The 27,355-nt window shown below is 52.6% G+C and overlaps 11 protein-coding genes across 11 annotated transcripts; 7 read left to right on the top strand and 4 right to left on the bottom strand.

Annotated features, from left to right (window-relative positions):
- Positions 1-161: 161 nt before the first annotated feature.
- Positions 162-700, top strand: CGGC5_v017014 (uncharacterized protein; the record flags this gene model as incomplete). The annotated part of the gene is made up of 5 exons (XM_066153694.1): positions 162-245; positions 316-321; positions 411-427; positions 497-549; positions 618-700. The coding sequence occupies 5 exons, from the start codon at positions 162-164 to the stop codon at positions 698-700; spliced, it is 243 nt and encodes an 80-aa protein (XP_066006937.1).
- Positions 701-2,393: 1,693 nt separating this feature from the next.
- On the top strand, positions 2,394-3,368 carry CGGC5_v017015 (uncharacterized protein; the record flags this gene model as incomplete). Its single annotated transcript, XM_032027406.1, has 2 exons — positions 2,394-2,769; positions 2,833-3,368. The coding sequence occupies 2 exons, from the start codon at positions 2,394-2,396 to the stop codon at positions 3,366-3,368; spliced, it is 912 nt and encodes a 303-aa protein (XP_031876234.1).
- An 8-nt stretch (positions 3,369-3,376) lies between these two features.
- CGGC5_v017016 (uncharacterized protein) lies at positions 3,377-4,086 on the bottom strand (the record flags this gene model as incomplete). Its single annotated transcript, XM_066153695.1, has 5 exons — positions 3,377-3,587; positions 3,652-3,741; positions 3,806-3,824; positions 3,998-4,028; positions 4,078-4,086. 5 exons carry the CDS (start codon positions 4,084-4,086, stop codon positions 3,377-3,379), a joined length of 360 nt encoding a protein of 119 aa, XP_066006905.1.
- Positions 4,087-7,458: 3,372 nt separating this feature from the next.
- ESL1-1 (EST/SMG-like protein 1) lies at positions 7,459-9,543 on the top strand (the record flags this gene model as incomplete). Its single annotated transcript, XM_066153696.1, has 2 exons — positions 7,459-8,336; positions 8,382-9,543. The coding sequence occupies 2 exons, from the start codon at positions 7,459-7,461 to the stop codon at positions 9,541-9,543; spliced, it is 2,040 nt and encodes a 679-aa protein (XP_066006938.1).
- Positions 9,544-10,544: 1,001 nt separating this feature from the next.
- On the top strand, positions 10,545-11,822 carry CGGC5_v017018 (uncharacterized protein; the record flags this gene model as incomplete). The annotated part of the gene is made up of 5 exons (XM_066153697.1): positions 10,545-10,681; positions 10,735-11,071; positions 11,120-11,212; positions 11,275-11,460; positions 11,514-11,822. 5 exons carry the CDS (start codon positions 10,545-10,547, stop codon positions 11,820-11,822), a joined length of 1,062 nt encoding a protein of 353 aa, XP_066006934.1.
- Positions 11,823-12,018: 196 nt separating this feature from the next.
- CGGC5_v017019 (uncharacterized protein) lies at positions 12,019-13,229 on the bottom strand (the record flags this gene model as incomplete). Its single annotated transcript, XM_032027400.1, has 2 exons — positions 12,019-12,691; positions 12,739-13,229. The coding sequence occupies 2 exons, from the start codon at positions 13,227-13,229 to the stop codon at positions 12,019-12,021; spliced, it is 1,164 nt and encodes a 387-aa protein (XP_031876212.1).
- A 1,050-nt stretch (positions 13,230-14,279) lies between these two features.
- On the top strand, positions 14,280-15,598 carry CGGC5_v017020 (uncharacterized protein; the record flags this gene model as incomplete). Its single annotated transcript, XM_066153698.1, has 6 exons — positions 14,280-14,448; positions 14,498-14,517; positions 14,572-14,628; positions 14,676-15,043; positions 15,083-15,184; positions 15,235-15,598. 6 exons carry the CDS (start codon positions 14,280-14,282, stop codon positions 15,596-15,598), a joined length of 1,080 nt encoding a protein of 359 aa, XP_066006760.1.
- Positions 15,599-16,579: 981 nt separating this feature from the next.
- On the bottom strand, positions 16,580-17,438 carry CGGC5_v017021 (uncharacterized protein; the record flags this gene model as incomplete). The annotated part of the gene is made up of 4 exons (XM_066153699.1): positions 16,580-16,696; positions 16,754-17,070; positions 17,124-17,267; positions 17,321-17,438. 4 exons carry the CDS (start codon positions 17,436-17,438, stop codon positions 16,580-16,582), a joined length of 696 nt encoding a protein of 231 aa, XP_066006759.1.
- Positions 17,439-20,575: 3,137 nt separating this feature from the next.
- CGGC5_v017022 (uncharacterized protein) lies at positions 20,576-20,930 on the bottom strand (the record flags this gene model as incomplete). The annotated part of the gene is made up of 3 exons (XM_066153700.1): positions 20,576-20,724; positions 20,769-20,828; positions 20,876-20,930. 3 exons carry the CDS (start codon positions 20,928-20,930, stop codon positions 20,576-20,578), a joined length of 264 nt encoding a protein of 87 aa, XP_066006762.1.
- A 3,201-nt stretch (positions 20,931-24,131) lies between these two features.
- On the top strand, positions 24,132-24,767 carry CGGC5_v017023 (Cutinase transcription factor 1 beta; the record flags this gene model as incomplete). Its single annotated transcript, XM_066153701.1, has 1 exon — positions 24,132-24,767. One exon carries the CDS (start codon positions 24,132-24,134, stop codon positions 24,765-24,767), a length of 636 nt encoding a protein of 211 aa, XP_066006761.1.
- Positions 24,768-24,869: 102 nt separating this feature from the next.
- On the top strand, positions 24,870-25,253 carry CGGC5_v017024 (Cutinase transcription factor 1 beta; the record flags this gene model as incomplete). The annotated part of the gene is made up of 1 exon (XM_032027394.1): positions 24,870-25,253. One exon carries the CDS (start codon positions 24,870-24,872, stop codon positions 25,251-25,253), a length of 384 nt encoding a protein of 127 aa, XP_031876193.1.
- Between the last annotated feature and the right edge of the window lie 2,102 nt (positions 25,254-27,355).

Here is a 27,355-nt window from a genome sequence, read left to right on the forward strand (position 1 = left end):
CGCTTTGCTGGAAAGGTCGAGTCGGTCAGTCGCAAGTGCGAATTCGATACGGAATAAGGTTGAGCTTTGTTCAGCGCGGGTTGGGCGACCGCCCGCATAGGAGCTGCTGTTAGCTGTGCGACTAGAGCTGGTGCAGAAGCCCGTGTAAGGTTCACATGACGATGCCGAGGAGTGATATACGGGTTATGGAGAGCTTGGTCTGGCATGGAACACGCAAAGACATAGACAAGGACACATCAGCTACGGTATGGAATGAACTTGCGAAAGTGCCTGGATATGAAGTATGTTGATAGCTGACCGTTACTAATACTCAAGCCATGGGTAAAACAAGAAGCGTCGTCGCGCCATCAACCGGTCGTTCAACCCTAAGTCCAAACGAATGATATTTGGTCGATTGCGTTGCAACAAAGCAGTCGCGGAACACCATGTAAGTCTGCCGTCAACTTGCGCATACAATGTGATCGGTGGAGTCCTCTGACCCAAGCCACCGTCGCAGTCTCTTGCGGTTGATTCTGAGACAAAGGCCTGGCGAGAATGAGCAGTGGCGCAGTGAGTTCAGGTTCACAGACCAACCTTTGCACTTCCATCTCACAGTTTAACAACTACTTCGGGGCCAGGGATACTGCCAGATGACGTGCTCGTGGATGGTTCTACGCCGGACATGTTGAAGTCTTTGAAGAAGGTAACAAAAACTGAGTGACAGGATACCTGGCGTGTGTAGGTGTCCGTATGAATGAGAAGTGGAGGGTACGGCCTGGGAATCTCCATCGACACAACTGGGCGAACACCCAGTCTTTTAGATCTTGATCTCTCTGTTGAGAACACAGGATAAGACTCGACACGACCAAGCCGTCGTCCGGATCACAGCTCGATGCGATGGGCGGCCGTTGGACACGGCCGCAGCATGTTGCAGCAGGCGTCGTGCTGGTCCGCTGCGATCATGTACGCGGTCAGCGTGGGGACGTCGCCCGGCAAGAACATGAAATCCATGTCTCTCGTGTGAGTGCATTGGTTCCATCCAGGGGCCCAGGAGGAACGGCCGCATAGCCAACAACAACACAGAGAAATGTTCATCAGGCGGCTGGTCTTGCCGGGGGGTATTCCCAGATACGACCATGATTCGTTTGGGTGTTTGTCGACTTCCGCCCCTGGGAAGCATGCTCGGCATCTACTCGCTGATTGTTTGTCATTTACCCTGGACACATCAGGGACAAGTCTGCGGATCATAATTGGCCGCTATCCTCGTCGGTACAGCCCTTGTGGCTGTCTGTTCAAGCCCTTGTTGATGCATCAACAGGCCGGGAACTTTTCCAGCATCGTTCGTTTCAGTTTACAGTCGGGATATCAAGGCCAGTCGACGGTATCACACCTCGCTTTCCATTTGATCAAAAGAGATTTAATCCGCGAAGGCCCAGGCGATGCGATTCTTGGCCAGCTCACTACCTGGAGAAGATAACACTAATTTTAGTAGTGCTTTTGCAGGGCCAAAATGAAATATGATATGCCGCCCTTCGGCAGTCTCTATGCGTACGTCGACATAAGCTCTTTCCAGTCGTCGCGCCTTTAATAGAGTCTGACCGGTAAGGGAGAAGATGCCACCATACACTCCTAGAGAAGACCCATCATGCGGCCAGAGGACAACGAAATGGCCGACTGATCTAAGTCCTTGGCCATGGCTGATCGTAAATGTACTCCGTGCATGTTCCTCGAGAGACTAGTAGCCGTATTAGATCCAGTGTATAAGGACAATCACGTTGTGATCCTCGTGTGTTGTATTAGTATAGCAGGCGCAAGCCAATGGATTAGAACATTCATGCAGCCTTATCTAAGGCAGCACACAGGAAACACGGGAATACACTGTCTACATCTACAATGCAAGCCAGCGTGAGGTCGTCTAGCACTTGTATCAGGATGACAGTGATCTGGCGAGAATAATTTGATGTCGAAAAGACTTTATGTTTTCGGGCGTCCTCCATTTGGTGCGTCCTCCATTTGGTGCGTCCTCCATTTGGTGCATCCTCCATTTGGTGCGCCGTCCGCTTGGTGCGTCCTCCATTTGGTGCATCCTCCATTTGGTGCGCCGTCCGCTTGGTGCGTCCTCCATTTGGTGCGTCCTCCATTTGGTGCGCCGTCCGCTTGGTGCGTCCTCCATTTGGTGCGTCCTCCATTTGGTGCGTCCTCCACTTTTTAACACCCTGTATTTAGTTCGTTTCCTGATTTAGACCGTGCGTCCTCCATTACACGCGTCCGCCATTTCGTGCGTCCTCTATTTCGTGCGTCCTCTACTTCGTGCGTCCTCTACTTCGTGCGTCCTCCGTTTCGTTCGCCTTCTAATCTCTGCATCCTCCTCCGCTTCCTTACCTTTCGTATTGAACTCATCCACTGCTGAAAAAATGGCTGATTGGCGCATTGGCACCATTGATCGTTTTGAGTGGGGCAAGCACAAACGTCCGGAGGCAATGTGTCGGTACGTCATGGAACACCGCCACGATATTTTCAAGAATCTTGACTTCAATGAATATCTGGCGACCGGACTCCAACTGCGCAAGACCGATTTTGATTCGCTGAAAATACTACCTGTCGATGCCGAGGGCGACCACAGCCAGTCTCAAGCAGATGTCGCAAAGATCATGAAGTTATTGGTTTCACGAGCGGTTCGTGCGCAAGCAGAATCGACGAACAAATCCGAGACTTATGGTCATGTTTGGAAAGCGCTATATGGCTTTGGGCGGAAATTGGGGACTAATCTACGTTGCCGCCTGTTGACTGGTAAGCACTATCACCCACATGATGAGGCATTTTTAGCATGGTTTGACATTTGGAGCATCGCAGACGCATACCATTATTTTGCAAAGGACCTCAGCAAACCCGACCGTCTAGAGTTGCAAGCCCACTGGATTGCAAATTTTTCATCAGGAAAGCTACGCAAGAGGCAACGAGTTGAGGAATTGCAACCGTTGGCTGCCAAAACGTCACTGGTCCAGCCTTTGCGTGGCTACATTGGCACGTTTCTGATGGTTGGACTCAACGGTTCATACACACGCCAACAAGACATCAATCATAAGCTCACATCGGGAGTCGAGATGCATTACCCGCGTGAAATGCAGCAGGACTTCCGATTATTTGTCACAATAGATCACTACACTGCAGAAGCTGTTCATAAGGCCTTATCTGGTCCGGCTACTCACCTAGTCGATTTTCTGGGCGATTGGCTTTTCCATGCAATGACGAACAGTCAGAGCTACAAAGCAAGCACCGAATACCTAGACCTTTACTCGTCCGGTTCTGATGGGGATATGACGCTTGAAGTTGCGCTGGACTTCGCAAGCGGAAATGCAATGGCCAGAACGACTTTTCCCGGGCTCTAATAGGAATACTATGTTCTCTTATACCAAATCTTTTGGATGACAACGCTCTCATGCGGCTCAATCAGCGATTCTCCATCCTGTTTGGTCTTCAATGCTTCCAACGCCTCGCGTCCCTTGAGTATCCTGGCGTCCTCAGCCCCTTTCCATTTCAAAGTGTAGCCTTGCTCCTGTCCCTCGATCGTAACGTACTCGACGTATTCGTATCCCTCGTCCTGGTAACTGGCCTTTATCATTCAATCTTACGTGAAAGCCTGACGGTGGTCATCTGTCGGGAGACTCTTACCTCTGGCATCGCCAATACGAATTCTGCAATATCAGATAGTGGCTCGTGTTGCTAAGTGGTAGGAGGCGATAAGAATTCGATCTTGAGACCCTGGGGTTGTCGCCGAGTTAGACTAGTCTTGCAAAGGCTGCGAGCTTTGGGTCCCTTCACTTACTTGATGTCAGCGAATCTGACTTATAGATACGTGTTGTCTTTCATAACGATGAACAGTTATGCGTAGTGAGGGAAGGCTCGCACCCATCGATGCAAGAGACTGTGCCCAACTTTGGCCGTACAAATACTGCTAGGCATGGTCGGGCTGCAACGACAAATTCTCGACCCCGCTGTGAGCGCAGACAAATCGTACGCTCGGAGTAACAGATTATCCCGCGGCTGGACTACCCGACATTAGCCGGACTCTCCGCTTGCTGACACATGCCTGCTTACAATATGCATGACAGGGGTGAACAAGGGGTTCCTGACTGCGGATCAAGTGCAACACGGAACTCGGCCCCGGGCCCGAAGGCCCAAATGCCGTCCCGAATCCCGTCTTTACGTAAGGGAACGGCTACACTACTTTGTAGTCAGCTGCGTCAATCAAGCCGCTCCACGCATCAATTATTCAACGACCAGAGTAGTCGAATGTTCGTGACAATTTCGACAGCCTACCAAATTCTTGGCCGTCTTTGGAGTATCGCGATAACTTGGACTCAAACAAGTTGGAAGTGTTCTGCTAAGTGACAGCTCGATTTTTCGGGTGGTTTGGTGCAAAGCAAAGTGGATATCTGCGGGTCCTTGACGCTGGTGATTGGTTATTGTACGCGTCCGACGGCGGAATCTGTGGTCAGTAGTCGTGGATCCCACAAGGTAGGAAAACTGACATCATGTGAATGAGTGAAAGTTGATCGCAAAGAGGCGATGGTAGTTGACCTTGAGGGGCATAGTACATAAAACACTATCCAGTCCGTTTGTCTTGGCGACTGCGGTCGCTGGGAATTTGTTTAGTTGGCATGGCCAACAGTTTACTGGATGTTGCAACTTTATTATCACGTGCGTGCAATCTTCATAGTTCGGCATTCTTAATTCCTACTTCATTCTTTTCTTCAGCATTCGCCTCGTGCCTAGCTTTGGACTGTCGCAGCTATTTCCGTCTTGTTAACCCTCTTCAACAGTAAGGCATAAGTCTGCTGCGCATTCGAAAGGGCATTTGCTTCCTGCTGTGCTTTCTCCAGCTCTGCTTGTAGCTTTTCGACTCGGGCATCTATGCGCATGCGTTCGTCTTGGAGAGCTTGATCCATGGCAAGATAGTGGGTAGAGTAGTGGAGAGAGGAAATCCGTCGCGCTCGGGGGGGGCTCTTCCGTGATTTGTTGATGTAAATATCTGTAATGAGTCAGCAAGACTCAGCTGCCAATGATGTGTGGCCTCGTACGCGACCGCGATCGCTCCTTTGCCTTAGGCGGGATTTTCAAACCGAAGTCACGTGCACTGGTCAAAGTCCGCGTTAACGACTGAATTCTGAGACGAACCCCACATGAATGGTGAGATGGCATGGGCTCCGTCGTGGTAATCTCCTCCTGTCCGTGGATCTTTGCCTGATGCGATGCCGCTGCAAGGATGTCACACAATGCAGTGCTTGTCTTGAGCTTTTCTTCGGCTTCTATACTGACTAATTACGGCGACGCCGCCTACTTCGCGCAATAGTAGCAACCTAGCCAGGTCGCGGCCGCAGCTACAAATCATTATGACCAAGAGACGATCGATTTAGAACGCTGTAGATTCGTGTAGGGCAAGAGTTTACGTTTTATGGTTGCTGACTGTGGCAGGCTGTTCTACCAGAGTACTCATCTCGACATCCACGAACCCCCCATGTGGGCGAGAAGCCATGCGTGGGTGCTCACCGTTCCCAGTCAGCCCCAGCTAAAGGTGCAGACCTGCAACTGACTGCAGTGTGACAAAAACTGTTCCCAGCCTGATATCCATAACGCGAGCGATTTCAGATGGACTATGGCTCGGCACCGCTGACTATCAGATGGGCTTCTGCGAGGCAAGGATGTGAACGAAGGCGGAGATCATGTAAATAACCATTTGAGCCCTTAATAACTTGGCTTAGGCGTAATAATCTATGTATGAATGTTCGTCCAATTAAGGGATTCCAAGACGCACAATGCAACCCACACCGGTGTGAAGCCATTCATCTGCAAGTTGGATAACTAAGCGTAGTAAGCTGTTCACGCTAAGGGGAGATCTGAAGGTATGGTGCGCTCATCACGGGTTCTGGATGCCTCTAACCTTTGACAGAACCACCAGAACAAGTGCCACGATAACACGCTGATGGAGTTGACGGACTGAGTTGTATCTTTGTCAGATATCAATGGTCTCTCTGACGACAACCACGAGATGTACTGGTACTTCGCAAATCTCTACAAGAACAGCAATCAGGGTATCAAGGGCCGTGGGAAGGGTCGGAGGGTTGCCAACGTCTCCGGCAAAGACGACAAAGTCCGCAAATCTCGGCCAGCACGTTGTCCACCGACGAGGCCGATGATCACAGCGACTTGAGCCATGTGAGGTGGCTACCGTCTGGCCCGCTAACACCGACTATCCAAGCCTCGTCTATGATTGTCTGCCTCAGACAACCCAATTCCACAACGAAGCACAGGGTTATTTGGGGTTTGACTGCTATCATAGCATCCGCCTCACGTAATAAGTTTAGCTTTCACCGCAAGCCCTGGAGATTAGATTTGAAATGCAACAAAAAATGCCCCATGAGAAAGTCCAGCCTGTCCCAGAGTGAATCTGCTCACACGTGGCTCGCCCAGCTTCAGCTCTAGCGTGTGGTGACCTTAGTGGTTGTGTCGGGTAGCTGCCGCGGGGCCGACCCTTGTTTTCCTTCTTGTCAACCCTACGCACCTGCTTACGAACCGCGGTGTTGGAGGACATAGCATCCGATGCCACACTTGTTCAGACATGAGTAGTAAGGCGGTGGGCGAAAACATATGGAACCATCCTGAGTGTCTATTGGGCTGGCATACTGGGCCATGATTATAGCTTACCCCTGTTGCTTCTGGGCTCCACAGATTGCATGTAAGCTGTTATGCTGCGGATTGCTCTGTTGTTTGTTGCATCACTCCTCGGTGCCACATCCCTGCACTCAGCCCAAGATCAGTCATCAACAGAGTATTGCCCTGGTGCATTCGTGTGTTGTTTGCAGCTGCGGCCGGGCTGGTGTGCCTTGCCAGACCCGCCCCGCCGGTTGCCTTTCGCTCGGTCAATGTGCATCCCAGACGGAAGATGCTGGGCTTTCACTGGGACGCCCGACTGTTCTCTCGCTCAGAACATCTCGAAAACCGGCGAATTTCGCATTTGGGCATTCGTGTTTGGTTTGGTTTTCAGCTTCAGCGTCGCCGTACTCAATTCCATACTTGTGATGAGAAGAGTGCACATCGCTGCAAAGGTGTTGATGGAAGGCCCGGAAGTCGATCCTGGGTCCTGTCGGCGTGGTTTGCGAACCACCTTCAGAGGTACTCTGCATTTCGCAAGGCAGCCGCTAAGATGCTTCGCCATATCGACTGGGTCTGTTGTTTGCCCGTCAAAGAACATAAAGAGCTGCGAGCCTGTCTCTGTAGGACAGTCGCCGGCGTGAAAACTTGCGTTCTCAAGGGCGGCATGAGCTTTACTGTTTTGTCACTTTACAACACCTTTCCCAACGAAAATAACATTCAGTCCGTTCAGTCTCCGCACGAAACTCGCAGTGGACCAATTACGCGAACATCACTTTATTCGACGGTCCAAGAATTGCTCCCACGTAGCGTGGAAGGAGGCTCATCATGACTAGAGAGGCCATCATTCGAAAACTTCCAAAAAGCCAGCCGCCCTCCCTGCCAGCTATATCTCATGAGCCTGCCGCAGAGAATACTCCAGCACCCTCTGTGCGTTCTGGTGCAAGCGATGAGCGTCCTGTGTCTCAATCTAGGACGCTTAGGAGTGGCGACAAAGACCCAGTCAACTCTGTCCCAAAGAGAGTCTTGGAAAGGGAAATCGAGGATTTATTCTTGCTTCCCAAGCGAAGCCGGGCTCGCGCGCCGCCAGGGGCCGGTAAGGTCCCGCAGGAGAGAGAGACATTATGGTCCCCTGAAGAGAAGCCGTTGAGCCCGAAGGGCAATACCGAGTCACCCAAGCCCTCGAAGTCTGGATCGTTTGAGCCCCGTAACCCTGAAGTCGACCGGACAGAGGTCTTGATAAAGCAGCCGGAAACGCGCCCGATATCACAGGAACAGCTCGTCGCCGAGGTCAAAGGCATATACGCTGGTCTTGTGATGGTCGAGAGCAAATGCATCGAGGTCGACGATGCCCAAGCTTCAACGACGCAGTCGAGCCCGAAGCTGAACAACGAGCAGTGGCAGGCATTGATCGCGCTCCACCGAACGCTGCTGCATGAGCATCACGACTTCTTCCTGGCATCGCAGCACCCGTCCGCGAGCCCCGCGCTGAGGCGGCTGGCGAGCAAGTACGCGATGCCGGCGCGTATGTGGAGGCACGGCATCCACTCCTTCCTCGAGCTCCTGCGGCACCGTCTGCCCGCGTCTCTCGAGCACATGCTCACCTTCATCTACCTGGCTTACTCAATGATGGCGTTGCTGTATGAGACGGTGCCGACGTTTGAGGATACCTGGGTCGAGTGCTTGGGCGATATTGGGAGATATCGGTACGTTACGCTGCAAGATATTTGAGCAAAAGCTGACCCTTGCAGGATGGCCATCGAAGACGACGACCTGAAGGACCGCGAAGTTTGGACGTCCGTCAGCAGGCATTGGTATTCGAAAGCAAGCGACAAGGCGCCCACGACGGGACGACTGTACCACCATCTCGCCATCCTCGCGCGGCCTAATGCGCTCCAGCAGCTCTTCTACTACTCGAAGAGTCTGTGTGTCCCGATTCCCTTTGTTTCGGCCCGCGAGAGCATCATGACTCTGTTCGAGCCTCACCTCAACGGATCGCCCACACGCCTCCAAGAGATCGATGCCGCCTTTGTTCGAGCTCACGGTATCCTGTTCTCTGGGCGCAGGCAAGAGCAACTGGCACCCTCCGTGGACGAGTTCATCGGTCTTCTGGACAACCACATCGGGCGAACCACGCGACGATGGATGGAGAGCGGCTACCATATCGGCATCACGCTTGGCTGCTCTCTCCTCGAGTACGGCAGCGAATCTAACGTAATTATGCGAACAATCAAGTCAGGGGCGCGCACCGACGAACCAGATACGGCAATGCAAGGCGTCGAAGCCGCCGCTCCATCCCACAAGTTTCTTGATGCCCTTGACTTCGCCTGCCGCACGCACGATGTCGTCTTTCGCCGCTTCGGTGACCCCAGCGTCATCCCGTACCTTCACGCCACACTATCTTTTCTTCACCATCTTTCAAAATTCCCCGTCGCCATGGCTCATATCGAGTCCAAGATCCCCTGGAAGCTCATCTCGCTCATGCTCAACACGCTGATAGGCACTTGCTCACGTTTTGACAAGATCGAGGGTGAGGCCTTTCCCCGAAACGAGAAAGAAAGCCCACGCCCGCTACCCGACGATTTCGCCCAGCGTGGCCTTCTCTGGGTTGAGAAGTACTACCCCGCCGACTGGTTCACCGCCGCGAAGACCGACGACGAAGAGAAGTATTTTGAGGTGGCGTCCATGATGGAAGAGAGGCAGGACCGGTGTCTCTGGTTGGGAAATCGCATAGCATCATCAAGCGCGTGGCTGACGTACCACAAGAACCTGAGGCGGTTCAGTGTCGCACCACGGTATGCTATTGAGATTGCCAACCTGCCGACAGATTCGGACACTGTTCGTGATACACCGATGCAGCCCGATGGAGGGGGGGCAAGAAACGGCGCCGATGTGGACATGCCGGATGCATAGGTGCTTTGTCAGCTTGAGTTGGAGGGATGTGGCTGCATGTTGTAGATTCACCAGAGAGCGGCATGGGTCAGCGGAGTTAGGCGTCTATTTTGGCATAATGCACTGGTCTCGCAGCCCTGAGAAAGTGTCCAGATTCGTAGTCCAAGGAGCCTCCAGTGCCTGCTTGTTCAGTGATGGCCGGCCGAAAGCTTCCGCCCAATTCGCAGGATGGCCATGGCGGGCGTCCACGACCCTGAGTCCAGGCCTCCACAGGCCAGTCGCCGCCGCATGGCACAATGATTGGCCGTGTGCCTTGGATCGTCTGCGGCCCATTGTTGCGTTCTCATGTTGTCATGAGACGAAAATGGCTTTCTTCTCGAGACACGACGTCCCTACGTGGGTGGGTGACAAACGCTGCTGGCGTCCATGCGGAGCCGTGGAGCCAGATTCAACCACGACGGCAGGGGCGTGTCCGACGAGAGAGACGCCAACCAGGGCAGGCACTCGCCGATGCACGCAGGCACCAGCAGGCCGTATGGGTGGCCGAATTGGCCGCGGCCGCTGGCGCTGGAGGTGTGGGACAGCTGGGCGTGTCGTTTGGATGCTGCATGGCCTCCCCGCTGCAACGAGAGGGTGTGGGTCGCAGCAGAAATTGGACGGCCCAGCTGCTGCGTCCCAACAGAGATGCGAGGACGATGGGCTGCAGAGGGTACCTCTGGGTACGCGACTGGCCCGCGCGCGGCGGTGGAGACGACGACCGGGGCTCGATCTGCTGCGGGCTGCGACGGGAGCCCCACCTTTGGGGATCGCCCAGGCTCCGCAGCTTCGTCCACGACGCGCGCAGCGTCCGGCTAGGTGCGGTCTTCGGCGGTAGAAGGTCCTGCTGCTGGTGATGTGTCAGGAAAAAGCAACGAACGCGGTTTCGACGACGCGGTTTCGAGGATGACGGCGGCGACCGAAAAAGAACCGCTGCCAGACTCATCGACCGACTCTGACTTTCAAACACCGGCGATGCGTGCGTGATGGCCTCCGTTGGACTTCCACCGCCCAGCTCGGCTGAACAACAGGCGCGAGATTTGGGTATGCCCAGCAGTGTATACCCCTATCGATCGGCGACGAAGCATCCTGAGATTGCAGCTCCGGCAACCGTCGGGCCACAGTAAGCGGACACGACATCAATGATGGGCCCCTTCGATCACTGACTCAACGCAGCACGCCCAATACCATGGCGTTGTCGAGTGTGCAGCACATCTTCGTGCGGCCTGCCGAGCTCCGTAGTACCTCGCAGCATCCTCGATACATCGGGTTCGACATCGGAGGCGATGTAGGGGCCTATCTGGCAACCATCCAGCCTAGAGCGCCTCCTTCAACCGTGACAGCGTCCAAGGTTGACGGCTCGATATCCGTCTGTGATGGCGACGAGATCCAAACGGGCTGGGTCGATGATTATTTCGGTCTGAGTGACGGCAAAAGGCCCTATGGTGGCGGTTTTGGCTGGGAGTCGCAGGAGGCCGACATGATGGAGAGTCCTCGGTGGCCCCGGAAATTTGTTTGTTCGTGGTGTTCCGAGCGGTGGAATGTGACACATTGGCCACAGGGCGGGACGTTGAAAGGTACCTGCACGATAGGCCTCGATGCCGCTGCCTCATGCGGCGCGTCCTTGGGCTTCACCCGCCCGCTGCTGACCATGGTAGGGCACCACAGCGCTCATCGCAGAATGATTCCCTGGCTGACGCCGATGACGATATTTAGCAGTACTACCTGGACCACGACCACACCGCGGCAGAACCGTGTGTTGGTGGGCTTTGCCAGCAAGCCCGGGACTCACTGTTACCCGGCTGCTGCGATGGTAATGTGGCCGAGTCACCATGGGAATCAGCTTATAGCTGCGTCATGGACCACTGTGATGTTGTTACCGATGCCAGACATAAGATGAGGGTATATTTGCTTCCCTCGCAGCAGCGTATCGTCTGGCTAATCGAGGATATCAGAAACATTTGAATGGCAACACAAAAAAAGGACATGGTGTTTATGTATCGGGACTGGCTGGGCGCATCAAGAACCACGACTGCCTGTCCTCAACGGACCAGGCCGTCTCCTCACGTCTGATGGGTTTATTCAACGATTTAGACTCCCGGGGACAGATACCCATGTCACAATCCGTTCGGACCGTTCTGGGTGCAGACAAAATCAGCAGCCCGGCCGTCCTGGGAGAGCATAGGCAATGGATGGTGTACCTTGGCCTCCATGCTCCGGAGACATTCAAAGCTTACTGCTTTGGCGCAACGACCGAAAAATGATACTATAAGTTATACAACCTGGACGAACCGACAGAGGAAGCCATGCGAGACTTGATGGGTCGCAAAGCGAGGTCTTCAATGACTTTCTGATCGCGGTTTGTCGACCTGCCCACTGTATCGTATGCAGCCAGCCAGAGAAAATACAGAAATGAATCTCCATCTTTCTCCATCGTCCAGAGACACAGCTGTGTCGACCTCATCTTCGCGCCAGGTCGCGAACCATTGGGCCACGCCAAGACCACAGGAGGCTCCCAGCCCCCGTTGCCGAATCCTCCGCAAATGTCTTGTAACCTGACAGGTGTGCCACGCAGACACGACTCTTCCCCGCGGGCATATTGGTGAACGCACCGATTGTCATCCGAACCGCCGTGTCCAGCACATGCATCAAGCTCCAAAATAGTTGGCGATAGGTTGGCGCTGGAGACGGCCCGCTGGGTCCCGCTGGTGTCTCCGCACCGTCGGCCGCTGCCTCCAGATCTGCCGGCCCGGCTGCTCTCTTCACCGGCTGCGTATCCGGCGACTCCTTGCTACCCGAAGAATACGCCAACAGCTCTTCAGGGGTGATCCCCTCGGTAACGCGCTTCCAGTAATCGGCAAGGATATCAAAATCCGACGGGGGCGCCGCTTCCCGAATCTTGCTCGCATTCACCTGGGCTTGCAAGTACTTCAAGATTGTTCCGTGAATCGAGTTCAACTGATGACCCAGACGAGTCGCCACGGTGTTCTCAGACTGATTGCTGAGGTGCAGGAGCACATCATACAAGAGCGACTGGATAAACTTGCATGCGTGCCGTCGCAGGATGAATTGGGCGCTCACTCGGAGGTACCAGACATGTGACAAGAATTTTTCTTCTTCATCGTTTCCTTTGCTGTTATCGTCAGCTTCTGGATCTTTCGTAGTAATCGAGATACTCACAAAGCTTGCTGTCTGTCCCTCGTCGCTTTCACATACTCACGGCAGAGGTCGCGAAAGGCCCATGTCCACGTGTTCCAGATGATCAACGTGAGTGGTACGGCAAGGATTGCATACCACGGATCGGAGAGTGTTAAAGCGATTCCAATCACGATCTCGGGGCCTTTGATGCACCACACGCCCGCAATCGTTCCCAAGCAAGAAGCTTTGTTTATGTAGCCGCGATCGCTCGGTTTGGAGGAGCCGTCTAACAGTATCGTCGCGAGGCTTTCCAGAGACAGGCCGACGATGTCCATTGAGAACTCCTGAAGTTGCTCTACATGGCCGAGCAGCCCTGGCTTCAACCTGACAATCTCTGTCGGAAGGTCATAGCTGACCCAAGGTGAGAAAAGAACGGGAAACAGATCGAGCGCCCACAGGGCAGCACAAATGAGGACGAAGCCTACGACCGTCCAAGGAACGAGGAGGCCCCCCTGTTGCATGTAGGACACCATTTTGCCGCAAGGGAATGATCTCACATCGATCGAAACCGATCTCTCGAAGGCGCCCTCGCGCGGTATTAATGGACGCGCTGGGCCGGAGCCGTCCTGTCTCGTTCGCATCCTCTGGTGTTCCGCTGGCTGGACCTCATGCATCGCTTACGCTGGCTGCATGAGACTTGCAGCGGCCAGACTTCGCAAGCTGGTCGAGTTCCTTGGACTACTGCAGACGTCGATCGACAAGACCTGCCATAGGGCGCTCGCTGGTGGCTTGCAGTACCTGAGCTCCAATACGGTATTGCATGAATGTACCTGCACGCAACCGACTCGGGAATGTCACCTCAATGTTGCCGTTACCGCGTAGAAGACGGTGGCCGTTGGTCAACCGCGCGGTCTCTCTAGTCAGCTTCCCGTGGTATTGGCGAGGATGGACATGGCCTTGTACGCATGAGGTTGAAACTGCCTCATCGAGTGATCAAAAGCAGTAGCGTGACGGATAATGGAGCATCTCAAACGCAAAACCAAAAATTCACGGCTTTCGGTTGTAGCTGCGGACGTGAGCACGAGTACTTTGAGTTGGCAGACAGAGGCATTGGCACAAGAGGTGCGGTCCTATGCTGGAGATGCTCATGTAGACGCCGGCATGTGTCTTCAATGAAAGACGTGCTATCCTGACAAGACTCGGATGTCATTCTCAAGACGTCCGTCGTTGCTGCCGTAGGTCTCAGAACCCCTGAACGGCCAGACATGAATTCGCCGGAGACCTATCGACGGATGTCCAAGTATATCGCACCCCGATCCCGAATCAAGGCAAGGTTCATGACTTTTGAGGCTTCCGCTAGTTCCATGTCGCATCATTCCCTTTCCAGAACGTTGCTTCAGGACGCCCCTGTTCGTTCAATAGCAGCGGTCCCAGCGGCATTCGATCGCCGCGCCTACATCGCATGGGGCTCCACCGAGCTGTTTGTTATATAACTCTCCATTGACCCGGCAGAGACATGACCAGAAGGACATGACCAGAAGGACATGACCAGAAGGACATGACACAACAGCCATCACGCGAAGATGAGTAACGCCACAAGCAGCCCGAACGACCTCAACATCGTCGCAATCATCGATAACCATCGGTGGAAGCTGCTATACATATTCATCACCGGTTGCACTCTGAGTGTTTGTGTGTTCGGCCGCAGCCTGTACGAGCAGCACAAGAGGAAGGCACTAAGCTGGGACAATGGTGAGTAACATTGGGAGGTTGAAGCAGGCCGGACTGACATCTCTCAAAGCAGTCATAGGGCTGTCGCTGGTGAGCGCGTCTCTGGATCGAAACACTCGCTAGGATTTCTGCTGACGACAGAAGATCTTCGCCATCGTGATGCAGGTGTTGGCCATCACACCAGTGAGGGCAGAGATTCAGGTACGTCTTGTGACAACATCAGCTCTCTCATGTCTAAGGTTTCGTAGCTCAAAATGGCCACGGCGTTGTTCGTATTGTCCAAGTCACTCTCCTCGACATACGTTCTGCTGCTTCTGCGCCGGATCGGGAATCAAGTAGTGCGGCCTACTCTGACACATTTCACGATTGTGGTAGCTGTCGCCATCATCGCCAACGTCATTGGAGTCGCAGCACCTCTAGCCGGTTGTGTTATCTCGGAGACTGCTTCTGAGGCGTTTTGCCATCCGATGGAACCAGTCTTCCTTGCGTCTATTGCATTCGACATCTTCAAGGGCATTTGGCGTTTTGCGTTGTCATCTTACAGAGTCCATCAATTAATAATAAACAGCCTTGCTCAGAGAGTATTGCTCCTAGCCTACTTGGTTCTCGGCCTCACGTACGTCCCACAGGAGTTTGACGGCTGACCAAATGCTAGAAAGCTTCCCAGATCCACGTGCGTTCGTGTTTATGTGTTGGTGCAAATCGCGAGTTCTGATAATGACCTGGCGCGCGATGTTGCCACCGGCATCACATGGTCGTGAGTTGGCTGGAATCATCATACGAGAAAGACGAGCTGACTCTTCGCAGGTTCTTGGAGGTCAATTTGAATGTGATCGGTGCTTGCCTTCCTATGGCGAGATCAAGCCCAAAACGCGTTATCCCCCAAATGCCCGACGTACCACTTCGAGCCGTTCTACCTCACACGTCCTCAACGTCACACTCGAGTAAAAATCCAACGCATGAAGGGCGGAATAGCACTGATTTTCACATACGCAAACTGGGTTATGGAGGTGTCTTGATTGATGACGGGGACGGGCAGCCACAGAAGAAGTACATTGATTCGATCAACGACGCATCGTCAAGCTTCGCGAGCGAAGAACTGTTTGTGAGCTCAACAGACTATGACGACACCGAGGCATTGCGTGGCGGGCTGCACAAGCCGCAGTTTTGAGGGGTCGCAAGGCAGCACGGGGGAAAAGGCAGCAGTGGCGCACGAAGGGTGTAAAATGAGCCACGGTCGAGGAACGACATAGCTCCGACTGGCTTGCAGATTATCAGCCGCTGGCTTGACAAACTGACCTGTCGGCCAGTGCTGTTAGGAAATTGAGGCATGATTTGGGGCAAGTTACTAACATTGCGATAGTTTGGTATCGTCGGTCATTGAGTGGGCGCCGGCAAGCAATATGGCGAAAGATACGTTATTGCCACAGCTTTGTCACCCGTTAGGTGGATGCTTTGATGAAGATCACGTCGGCTTGGATATGGAGTCGAAGCGCGACCCGGTTGCCGGTCTATATTGGTTGCTGAGTGCTTTAAGACCAATCCACTCGCCCAAGCATTATCGTTCCTTGTTAACTTATCTTATGTAAACCTTGCACGCGAAGGCGCACTAACCTGGACGGACAAACCTCTCAAGCATTCACCACCATTGAACAAATTCCGTCCCGGTCGCCGCCTCCATCTATCGTACGATGAAGAGTAAGGCGTGAAAAGACACGGTAGTCTTCATACGCCATTGACTCGATCGTTGACTCGATTGTAAAGCCAGTTGTCCCCCAATTAAGATGTCAGCCTCCCGCCTGCGGTCTGACTATTCAACTGGAACGTACATTGCAGATGGCAAAAAAACACGCGCTGATATAGTTGTATGCAACGACCTAGCGCTGCGAAACCCAAAATCCAGCCAGTCTTCTTCCATTCGAATTTTCTTTTGCACATTTCGCCGGCTTGGGGGGCACCTTTTGACTGACGTATGAAGAAGCCCAAGCTTTAGTGTGCTTTGTATCCAAAGCCGGTATTCTCAACTCTCCACACTGTTGTATGACGGCCACAAAGACATTTCAGATCACAACCGAGCTAGTAGGGCCTCCGATTTGACCAATTGCTTGCCGCGCTCAAGTCCCTGCCCTTAATCCTAGAATCTCGTATGTTCTCAGGGCCTGGTATGGCTGTTGTGAATCGCGGCAGAATCGCGAGCCACGGGAAAATCGACCCCGGCCCCTTCAAGCTCTATAGCGCAGCGCACAGCGTGACGCCAGCGATCAATATCCTGATTGCGACAAATCAGTTATAATCCGAAGCTGGTGTGCGCTAGGTCCTGACATACCCTTTGCAGTGGCTGATTACTGTGAAGCAACTTGAAAAACGGCTTGGCGAAAAGGGCTACTAGCGGACCAACTGGTCTACAGATGTGTATCCTGGGTGACTGATGGCATCTGAGACAGGGAACATTCTTCTTCTCGCGAATGGGGTCGTTGGGAACTATGCTTTGGCAGATACCGAGGCTCACTCCTCGAAGCGCGGATAGTAGGCATCCATAACAAGCCGTCATGTTCGGAGGACCCTCGGTGTGTGTTGGCCCTGTTGGGTTCAAAGCCTCTGCATTTGTTGCTCTTGAGGCATATCGTTCCAATTTCCTCGTTTCTGGGAGTTCTGTCAGATTGGACCCAAAATATGTGCAAGGGTCTGCGAAATACTAAAGTCAGGGCCCGATTTCGATTGGCCGATGTCAGCCTTGCGCTTCCCTCTCATAGGGTAGCCCGGTGCAATCGCGTGCTGGGAAGAAAACATTTCTGTTGATGTAATGCCATTCACCTGGCGCTGGTCCTGGTCATTGGGCCCTGTGAAGATGTCAGGCAACAGCAATCAAACGGCAGAGTGTTAGTGATCATACTGAATTGAGAGGTGAACGTAGTGAAGAATTTTTGGTCCTGAGTCTGGGAAGGACCATTTAAAACGATTTCCAGAAACCGCTTGTCAGCAGAAGTCTGCGGATGTATGGCGTCCTGCATGTTTGTAGAAGTACCCCTTCAATATAGTATCGCAATGGGACAACAACATGACCAAGAAGAAGGGCTCAGTGTAGGAGCTTTTCGCGTGCCGAAGGTATTTATACCAGCACTCTGAGTGCATGCATGATTAGGATGCGGACAGCAGACTTCCGCGTTTTGTTGATATGCGCAGATCGCTGCAACGAACCGGTCCACGGTCATCTGCGGTCATGGATTTTGACCCCTGACGGTACACGTCTGTGGCGAGTAACGTGCGGTCAAGGGCATACTGACGACAAAACGTGAAGATGGCTATTGGTAAAGGGGAGCAGCAGGGATCGCGATGGTAGGGGTTATGAGATACCCTGCAAAGACCCCTGTGAAAGCCCTTGCTATCCGAGTCGTCTCTGTCACACCCCAAGAATAGGTGCAGGCCCGTCACACAAGTTCATTACACACCAGAATGCTTCCAGTATAAAGCTACCTTGGTTATGAGCGGAGGGTTGGCTCCGAGAACATAGAAAAAGTGACTAATCGTGTTCAACCTTCCGCGACTGAGAGTAACCCACTTGACCGCAAAGAATCATGGGTTTTCTTCTGGGTCTGCAAAGTAAGCTGGCCGTTCTAAAGGAAATCCCGTTAAAACTCATCTTTCTAATTCCTGAGCAGTATCAAACGCAAAACTATCTGGAAACACGGAGGGACCCAAACAAACAAGGCTGGGAATATTTGATTGGAAAATACTGCATGGTCTGCAAGGCAGAATTCGTGTCTGGACAGCTTCAAAGCGGCGATTCCCTTGTCGGAGGTGTTACAGACGTGATCAAAGTGATACCTCATCTCAGAGGACGAGGACGATAACGTGGTTTACATCTGTGGCGCTCATGACTATCAAGTCATAGGAAAAGCGACGCAGAGCAGTCCGGGCTTCCGCTTTCGGAACGGACGTGGTCTCAAAGAGCTCTGGCAAGAATGTGGAAGAGATCTATGAATAATAATAGGCGCATGCGCTGCGGTCATGGAAGTGTAGGGAATATAGAGAAAGCGGCTCTCGTTCTCGATAGATGCTGCCTTGGAAAGATCTTTCATTTCGTGCTTTCCTCCGAGATGGGCAGCGGGGGTAGATGAGGGGCACAACCAGGGCTGCCAGGTACCAAGTCTCTGTGACTATGGTAATGTGTCATGGATATGGGTCATATCAGGGAGAGGCGGCGTTCACGCAGGGCCAAGAATGTGCTGTTCTGCATTGCTTCTATCCTGACTTGACTTATTTGGGTAGACTTAGCCAACAAAGCGGCGTGGGGTAGGTAACGAATGCGATAGTGGTCAATGGAAAGGTACTAGTCTGGAACCGGTCGTTGAAAGTCACTTGGCGTCTTATGCCGAGCTTGGAACGAGCTCCGAAAGTTGATACCAAAGTGAAGCATGGGGATACGAGGGTCGTCGAAAAACGATCCCTCTGGGTCGGCAAGTCCGAATAGGGGCATTCTGGTGGCTTTGCGCATGTGGTGAACTTGAATGCGGCGTGGCCGAGAAGATACTTTGGTCGACGACCGACTCAATAGGCAGACATCATCCCGGGTCCAACCATATAGGGGAAGAGATACAAATGACTACACATCCTGGTAACACTCATCTCGGAGAACTTTCTCTTAATGGCAGGGTCTTTTTATGTATGCGGCGTAGAATGGAAGGGAATAAGGGGCATTTCGACGAGGGAGGACGACGATTCCAGGGTGGGAGTTGAGAAACTTGTACATATGTAAAAGCGGTGGTTTAAACTGAAGTTTGAGCCCTTAACATCTTCAAGGGTCCTGCGAGCTTTCAACAATGGAAGTACCGCAAGAGTGCATGATACCTGGTATCAAACTTTTACGAGAAATGCTTGGATATGGCGACTTGAAAGTTGCCAAATCACGGGCCTTCTGGAAACAATTTATTTCATTCTAGGCATCGTTCAAAAGCACTGATGGGCGAAACGGCCAGGAACTAACGGCATGGGCTGGCGATCAAAAGCATCTCTCAGAGATGGCATGCGACTTTTTGCAAAAACACGGCAGCAGGTTCTGGCCAAGTCGGATGACTGGAACGGGTCCATCATCTCTCGTTTGCCCCGACGATCAAACAAAGTAAGTAACTGTTTTCCACGTAGCTACTCAAATCATTGACTGAAAGCCTTAGAATCAAGCATTACCTCACGCAGCTGTTTTTTAAATATAATTACCAAGCACGTGCGCAGAAATATAGGAAGAGCAAAGGGAGCCCGGCCAGAGAAGCCCCAAATGTTACGACCGCTACAGTTGGTCACTGTAGGTTTGTAACTATATAGTGCAGAACAGGGGATAATGACAACGGATTTGTCATTACCGAAGCTTTTGCTTTGTGCCACAGTTGGTTGCCCTGACCTGCTCGTAACACCAAACCAGACACCGGCGTCATCTATGAAGCCAATGTGTCCTCCAACCACTAGGAATGGTTTCTATGGAGGGTTTGGCAAAAGCCTGACTTCACGCCGGCCAGCTTTGCAACCGCAGTCCAAGAGATATCACAGACACCCGCTACCTAACGAGCCAGGAAGCTCACGTGCGAATGCTCAATCACGCCTACAGCTTATGTTATGCGACGAAGCTGCTTACTCGAGATATTCCCAGCATTCGACGGCACCTAATCCGGCCAAATTCAACCAAAACCAGCTGCCGCCGTTGAAAGACGTCTTACCCGACATGTTCGACCAGAACCGGTTGCTGCCGTTGGGGCCTATCTCCCCCGTCAATGATAGCAACTATCGGGAAGGCGTCTTGCAGCCCTCGTCTCCCGACATCTCAGGTGAAGTACGTCCTGCGAAGAGACAGCTTCCGGACCCTGGGTACGCTACTGATGGTAGCAAGCGACCTCGGCACGGAAGCAGAGATCCACCCATCGTCATCGACTGAAGAAAGTCGTGGGCAATGGCGAGGGAATCGCCGAGGGGAGCAGAGATTGGTGGCGCTAAAAGGATTTGATTTGGGAAACATAGAGAATTGTATGTAGTGAATGTTAGAATCGTTTGAAGCTTCCTTTAGCATTTGCTACCACTCTGCAACCGGTTGAGGTGCATAGGCACCAATCCCATCCATCTCCGGCCCCCAATCCGGGTACTCTTATAACTAGCTTCCCGACTAACTTGAGCTCGACCCCGTGAGATAGTTCAGTGCCATCTCGGCGGCGTCCTCCTTCGCGTTGTTCAAATTCTTCCCGTCATACCAGAACCGCGCGGATAGCGTGCGCCCGTGGACGGTCACCCGGCTGGACCACGCCGTGCGCCCTCCTGCCAGAGTCAGAACCACTCACGACGACCTTGTGGAGACGTACCTCGCCGGTCGGAGACGATCTGGAAGACGGGCGGAAGGATATTGGCCCCTCGGCAGGCATCTGGAGACTGTTCAGACTTCGCCATGAAGGAGAGGCGTCTTTCTTACCTTCGAGACGCTCCTGCCAAGTCCCCGCCTGACTGTTGTAGGAGGAAGCAGACATGGTGAAAGCGCAGAAATGTGTGACTACCGGGTCGCAGCACGCTCGTTCCGAACGGATCGCACTTTACTTATACGGATGGCGCGCAGGACGAAGATGCAATGCCCGCAGCACGTCGCGGGTCCACGGCGGATTGGCCTGTGCTCTCGGCGTGGTGACCCACATTTCGCAGTGAATGACGTCCTGGGGCCACCCTGGCACGGCGGAGCTCACCGGCCCCGCCCCGGTGTTCCGGCAGCCGGAGCAGTTCGCGGCCGGAGCCTGGTCCTGGCGTCTTCGTGGTGGGGTGCAGCGAGAGCCCGTTTTGGGACGCATCCCACTTGCGCTGGCGCTGTGCGTTGGACGCAGATGGCGCGTGGGTTGGGGCGTGTGCATCGGCGAATGCGCCTGCTTCGGGGTGGCGGGCGCGGGCGTTCTCCTGCATCGACCCTCGCTGTACAGCGTTTTTGGTGGCAGGTACACACCATCGAGCACCCTGCGCGGTCGGACGCCGCGGGACCAAGGATCTGAGAAGCTGTGCGCCGTGCCCCAGTCGAAGGGCTGCAGCGCGTGGCAAGCGAGATAGCGACCGTCGGACGGTCGATGCCTGCACGGCCGATAAGGTTAGCGCGGTCGCGTGGCGGCCAGTCGTCTGATGGCTGGACCCACCGGCCACGGCGAAGCCTGTCTCGACTACCGTGGACGTCGCTGGCAGAACTGGGAAGTGCCATTGAGTTTGTCCGCGCTCTGCATGTATTCGGGCGGCCTGCTTTGCTGGGGACACAGCTCGGATCCCAAACTGCTGTATCTCCTCTTCCGCTGCGCCTTGACCGCTACGCCGGCTCTTTTGAGCAACTGGTGTCAAGTAAACATGATTGCCACGGGACAAGGCATGGGCACGTAAGAAAATGATTCATATGAGAAAAGGGATCTGATGTGATAGTAAAACAGATCCGGGTATTTGAAGTACAGTCCCGTGGTCTTGAATTGTCTGCAGCCGACGCAGCGCATAGCTGTGGTGGTGCGCCAAGTTCTGGTTGTTAATGGTCAGGGTCTGCCAGAGATACGTATGCACCCGGGACCTCTGCCACTTATCTTGGTTGGTCATTTGAGCTGACCGCTACTGGCTGAAGATCAAGCCGGCGGTGAACCTCGCTCTAATGCACAAATTGACGTATCATCTAGGTTAGGCCTACGTATGGCTTCAGTCTAACTGCTAGTCTGCAATAAACCGTCCGAGCATATCTGAAAAGGTCTGAAAGGAAGCGCGTTCCATATGTGAATTGCTGAAAACAGTTTCAAATATCTCAACACCACACTACATATTCTTTCAGTCGTAGATTCATTTATACGCGTCATATTTACGAATAAAAGATTGACCACTGGTGCGAAGACGACAACGGAAGAAAGTATCTTCCCCAACATGCCTCAACCTTTGTTTTTGAATTCCTCAAGCAGATGGCCCAGGTGGGTATCATCTCTCAAGTTGTAATGGCTCGATCAGGCCGACACGTGGCGGTGTGTGCTGTTGCTTCTCTCTGGGTGAATCATTACACCGATATTTGCGTGGCCGTAGGTCCGTCCTGGCATGTGCCGGGGATACTTCCCACACTCATTTTAATCCCATGTATGGAAAAAGTGGTTTGAAGAGAGTTGTGGGGGCTCGTTCAATTCGCAGAGCCTTTCGTGACTCGCGGTGTGATAAACGAGTCCATGACTATATAAATTAGTAACCCAACAATTCATTGCCAGGCTTCTACAAGCTCTTTATTGTTCCAACTCCTAGTTTTCCTTGCCTACGCAAGTTTATCGATATATCATGCGCGGTCCTTGCCAATGTTGGTGCGAATGCACCAAACCCGTCGATGAACCGAATTCGAACTACTGCACTTGGTGCTCCAAACGATGCCAAAAGTGTTAATAGCGTTTCAAGAATAACTGCATCGTGCATTCTTGATAGACAAAATTTTTCAGTTTTCAGATTTCTATCATCAACGGACTTTCGCCAATTTTTGCCATTTCTCCGAGCAACCTCCGTTATCTAGAGGAAGCAGTACGCAATCGCTGGTGCCTGTGAGAACTTCCATTCAGAAGTCATGATACACGTTTAACAATCACTAGGTTCAAAGGCCTCAAGCCATGATGTGTGTGAGGTCAACATCACGTTCCTGCGCTTGGTTGCCGGCAAGTCATCTACTGTGATGACCTCTTCTGGATTATCTTCTAATATCAATAGTGGAGTAGTCGTAGGACGTTGAGCAGTGAGCTTTGTTTCTTACTTACCAGGGAGATTATGGTGCGCAATTTCGTTGCAGGTCTTCGCAATTAGAGGAGAGGCCTCTAGGGCCATGCCATTTTGTATTACTTAAAATCCAGTAGAATGAGGGTGGAACAGTTTCATGGAGCATTGCAATGGGTCCTGGGAGCAGTCGATCATCGAGTATTCCCGCCGCCGCCCCCTTGTTAATGAATTACACCTTGGTTAGTGAACGTGTCATGTGATCTTCTAACGTTGCGGTGGAATTGCACGATGTTAGTCGGATTATCACCATTTTTTTGAAACTCTAAATGAGCTATGTTGCTATACATAGACTACAACATTCCAGTCTGCCGACTTGGCGTCCTTGATGTAGTTGAGATCAGGGAAAATTTATTGACCCGCGCAGGGTCTGCCAAATTTGCGAAGGCTCAGCAATGCGCCCGCCACTTGGGTCAACGAATTAACTGGAGCAAATTCCATCTGTACCAGCACTGGCACCGGATTGGATGTGACATCCTGCATGAGCACAGAGCTTACAGATGGAGCTGAATTTGGAGTTGGAGCGAGTATTGGATCAGGCCTTTTTGGCGGTCTTTCAGCGAACAGCAGCTACATTCCTCACGCGATTCGTAAGTCAAATTGAGCGCCGTTGTCGTCTATCTCTGAGTTAGTGCCATGGGTCGCCATGCTGCGTGACTTGGACCTCAACATCAGAGCTTGTCATCTCCCACCCTTGCCTCCTACATCTTGCTTTTCACTTCGTTCATCCCAATGCCTCTTCTTGATCACACCATGCTCAAAATTACCATCCTAATTGCCCCGCTCCTTGAGTTTTTCAGTCTCTTATACGAGCTTAGTCCCCACAATCGAGAACAGACTAACCCAAGGTACTTGATTTAGATCAAAACTCGGAACTCCAGTCTGACAGCACTGATTTATTCACGAACCTGCCATTCGCTACAAATATGCCGTTCGCAGACACCAGCTTGGGCTATTTTGAGCCCAGCTTCGGCCAGTCAGCTGTCTTTGGAGACATCGGCGGAGATGGCTACGGCCAAACACAACTTAGTCAACACTCCGCCTCTCTCCAGAGCCCTTTGCTATTCGCCGGGCTCCCCGCCTTCGTGAAAACTCCCTGCGTCAAGATTACTGAGGAGAACCTCATTCGTCTGCAGGACGAGGGTGCCTTAACTCTTCCTCCGCCTCCAATCCAGAATGCCCTGCTACAGAGCTACGCTGACTATGTCCATCCGCCCATGCCACTGCTGGAGCTGTATGATTTCCTCACCATAATCAACGATCAGAGTGGCTTGAATGACCAAGTCAGTCTGTTACTCTACCAAGCCGTCATGTTTGCCGCTACTGCATTTGTCGACACCAAAATCCTCACGCAAGCTGGATACTCAACCGGTAAAGCCGCGAGAAAAGCCTTCTTTCGAAGGGCAAGAGTAAGTAGCGCCGTTCTGGGAATGCCCCTGGCTTTGAAGCCGTGCTGGTATCCGGTTCACTTGCTAAAAGTTATGTGGCAGCTCCTCTACGATATCAACTATGAGTCGGATAGCCTTGTCACCCTCCAAGCTCTTCTCCTCATGACGTATTGAGACGACAGTCCAAACGACGTGGAGGACTCCTGGCACTGGATGGGTGTTGCAGTCAAGCTGGCCCATACCATCGGTCTCCATCGCAACTCAGCTACGGTCAGGATGTCGTCTCTCGAGAAGCAATTGCGGAAGCGAATTTGGTGGTCTTGCTTCATGCGGGACCGTCTCATTGCTCTGGGCATGCGCCGGCCAACTCGAATCAAGGATGGCGACTTTGATGTGCCAATGCTTGAACGGTCTGATTTTGATCCTCGTGTCCTCCCTGAAAGCACCACCGTCATTCCTGCCGAATGCATCCTACTTCGCGATATCCCGATGCAGAAGAAGCTGGTTGATCTCTGCATCTCTAGAGCGCGGCTTTGTATCTGCATAGGCCGTGTGCTTGAGGCGCAGTACTCTGTTTTCGTCAGCGGCAAGACGTATCCAGAGGATATCACCAACTGTATGGTGCCAATTGCGCCAAAAGTAGATGCGGACAATTTATAGAGCGTGGATTCAGCCTACCTGGGGCTTGTCTCTTGGGCGATGACTCTTTCCCCTACTTGCCAGTACAGGCCCCTGACTCCTTCCGAAGTTGAGAACGGCCACTCAACTGTTGTCTTTCAGCGCACTCTTCTGCACATGATATACTTCGCCACTCTATCTGCTCTGCACCGCTCGCAGGCCTCATGACCGTATCCGGTGGTTGGCGCCTCAGCCATTACTGGACAATTGCAGGACGATCCCAGGTGACGCGTCCGACACGCAGCGATGAAGATCACCGACATGGCGTCTGAGCTTCGGCAGCTGCGTCTTGAGAGGTACCTAGCCACTATTTGTGTGACAGTCCTTTTGCCGGCCGCTGTAATTCATCTTCTGGATATGAGTAGCCCCGATGCCTGCTTCAGGGAACTGGCTGCTCATAGCTTCCTTCGATGCATGGATGTAATGGAGAAGTTGCATGATGTTGATGCCGCCTCTGAGCACGCATCGGGCTTTCTTTGTGCTTTTGTGCGCAAGTTTTTCACGGGATCCAGCTTTCAGCCTGACACCAACATGAGACTGGATATCTTGCTTGCCAACTCAACAGATCTTTCCAAGACCACGCGTAACGCGGAACCTGATCTGCAAGGGAAAAATGGACGTCTTGCTCAGACCAGCCTGTTGGAAAGTCCGATAGACGAACACCGGTCGCTACCTCCCATCTCCGGAACAAAGTTTCAGAGACAGATTCCGGGCCTTATCAGTCCTCACGCAGCAACGGGAGCCAATCATGCTTCAAGCGCAAACAACTTTCATGCTAAAGACTCCAATACTCTTATCGCGCAGACATGTCGCGGAATGGATGAAGGTCAACAAGCTGGCATATCATTGAGTGCTGCTAAGGCGCAGGCGTCCGTAGCCTCCCCTTTACACGAGTCTCCAGATGACACTAGCTCAGTCCACAAGATAATTGCAGACGCAAACATCCGTACCTTTGGTTGCAACCTCTGTCCAAAAACGTTCAAACGCAACGAAAATTGCAAAGCCCACCAAATAGTACACAGTGACAGCCGTCCCTTTTTTTGCGGCTCTTGTAAAAAGGGATCCAAGCGCCATGACCATTGCAAAGTTCACTACCAAAAAATACACGCTCCAGCTGACGCGGATGGCTTGGACTTTTCAGCGGATCGAAGTTTCGACAACGGCTCCGAATAAAGTATGAAATCTGCAAAGTCCTTCCTTCTTATGCAGCAAAGCTCACTCTGAGGCAGATGTGCTGAACACTACAAGTGATGGGATTTCCTTGCCGTCCTGTTAGTCTTGACCAGACCTTTCCTGTGGGACCGACAGCTGATTCACCCACCGATGATCAGCGGCCTTGAGAATCCATCCGACGTGGAAGGGACCGTTTCTGGAGAAGGTAGCAATGTTTCCATGTCGTGTTATATGCTCGATAGCTTCGCCGAAACCTACACCAGCCCGAACGCTTCCCACGACAACGAAGCCCCTCTGCTCAGTGACCCACAACCCGTAGAATGAGGACAGCTGCATCAAGGGCGGCGTTTGAAGTAAACGACAACATCACCATACGCCGGAGAGAGCAGTAGAGGGCTTTTGAGGCCCAAATTGTAAAGAGAGCCAAGGATCATTTGCCGGCTCAAGCCTGAAAGGTAGAAGTATGATGCATTGATCTCACTTCGACAAGCCCGATCACAGGCAGGGGCGTTCAAAAATACATTTATTGACACAAATGGCCATGAAGCACATACAGCAAAGCTTCAACATGGTGAATTGAATGACGCAAGCGGCAGCGAATCCTGTCCGCAGGTGGCCAAATGTGTTAAGGTCAGCTGGAGGGTGGCAAGCGATATAGTCAGTCCGCTTCGTATTTTATTATATTTTATCATAGCTAAGCCATGGGATTTCTCTCCAAAGCCCACGGCCGGGACTTGGGGGTTAATTTCGCTGGGGCCAGATCTGCGTAATAAGCTGTTCAGACGCCTGACTGAGTCTGGCAGTATGGTCTCTGACGCTATCGCCCAAAACGTTGAGATTCGGGGTAAATGGTGTTTCCCACATGCTTATGTAATAATGAGAAACTCGTTTTCTTCTATTGAGGGCTTCGT

This window comes from Colletotrichum fructicola, assembly GCF_000319635.2.
Source record: "Colletotrichum fructicola Nara gc5 chromosome Unknown KSG_Nara_v1_contig11, whole genome shotgun sequence".
NCBI classification, from domain to species: Eukaryota; Fungi; Ascomycota; class Sordariomycetes; order Glomerellales; family Glomerellaceae; genus Colletotrichum; species Colletotrichum fructicola.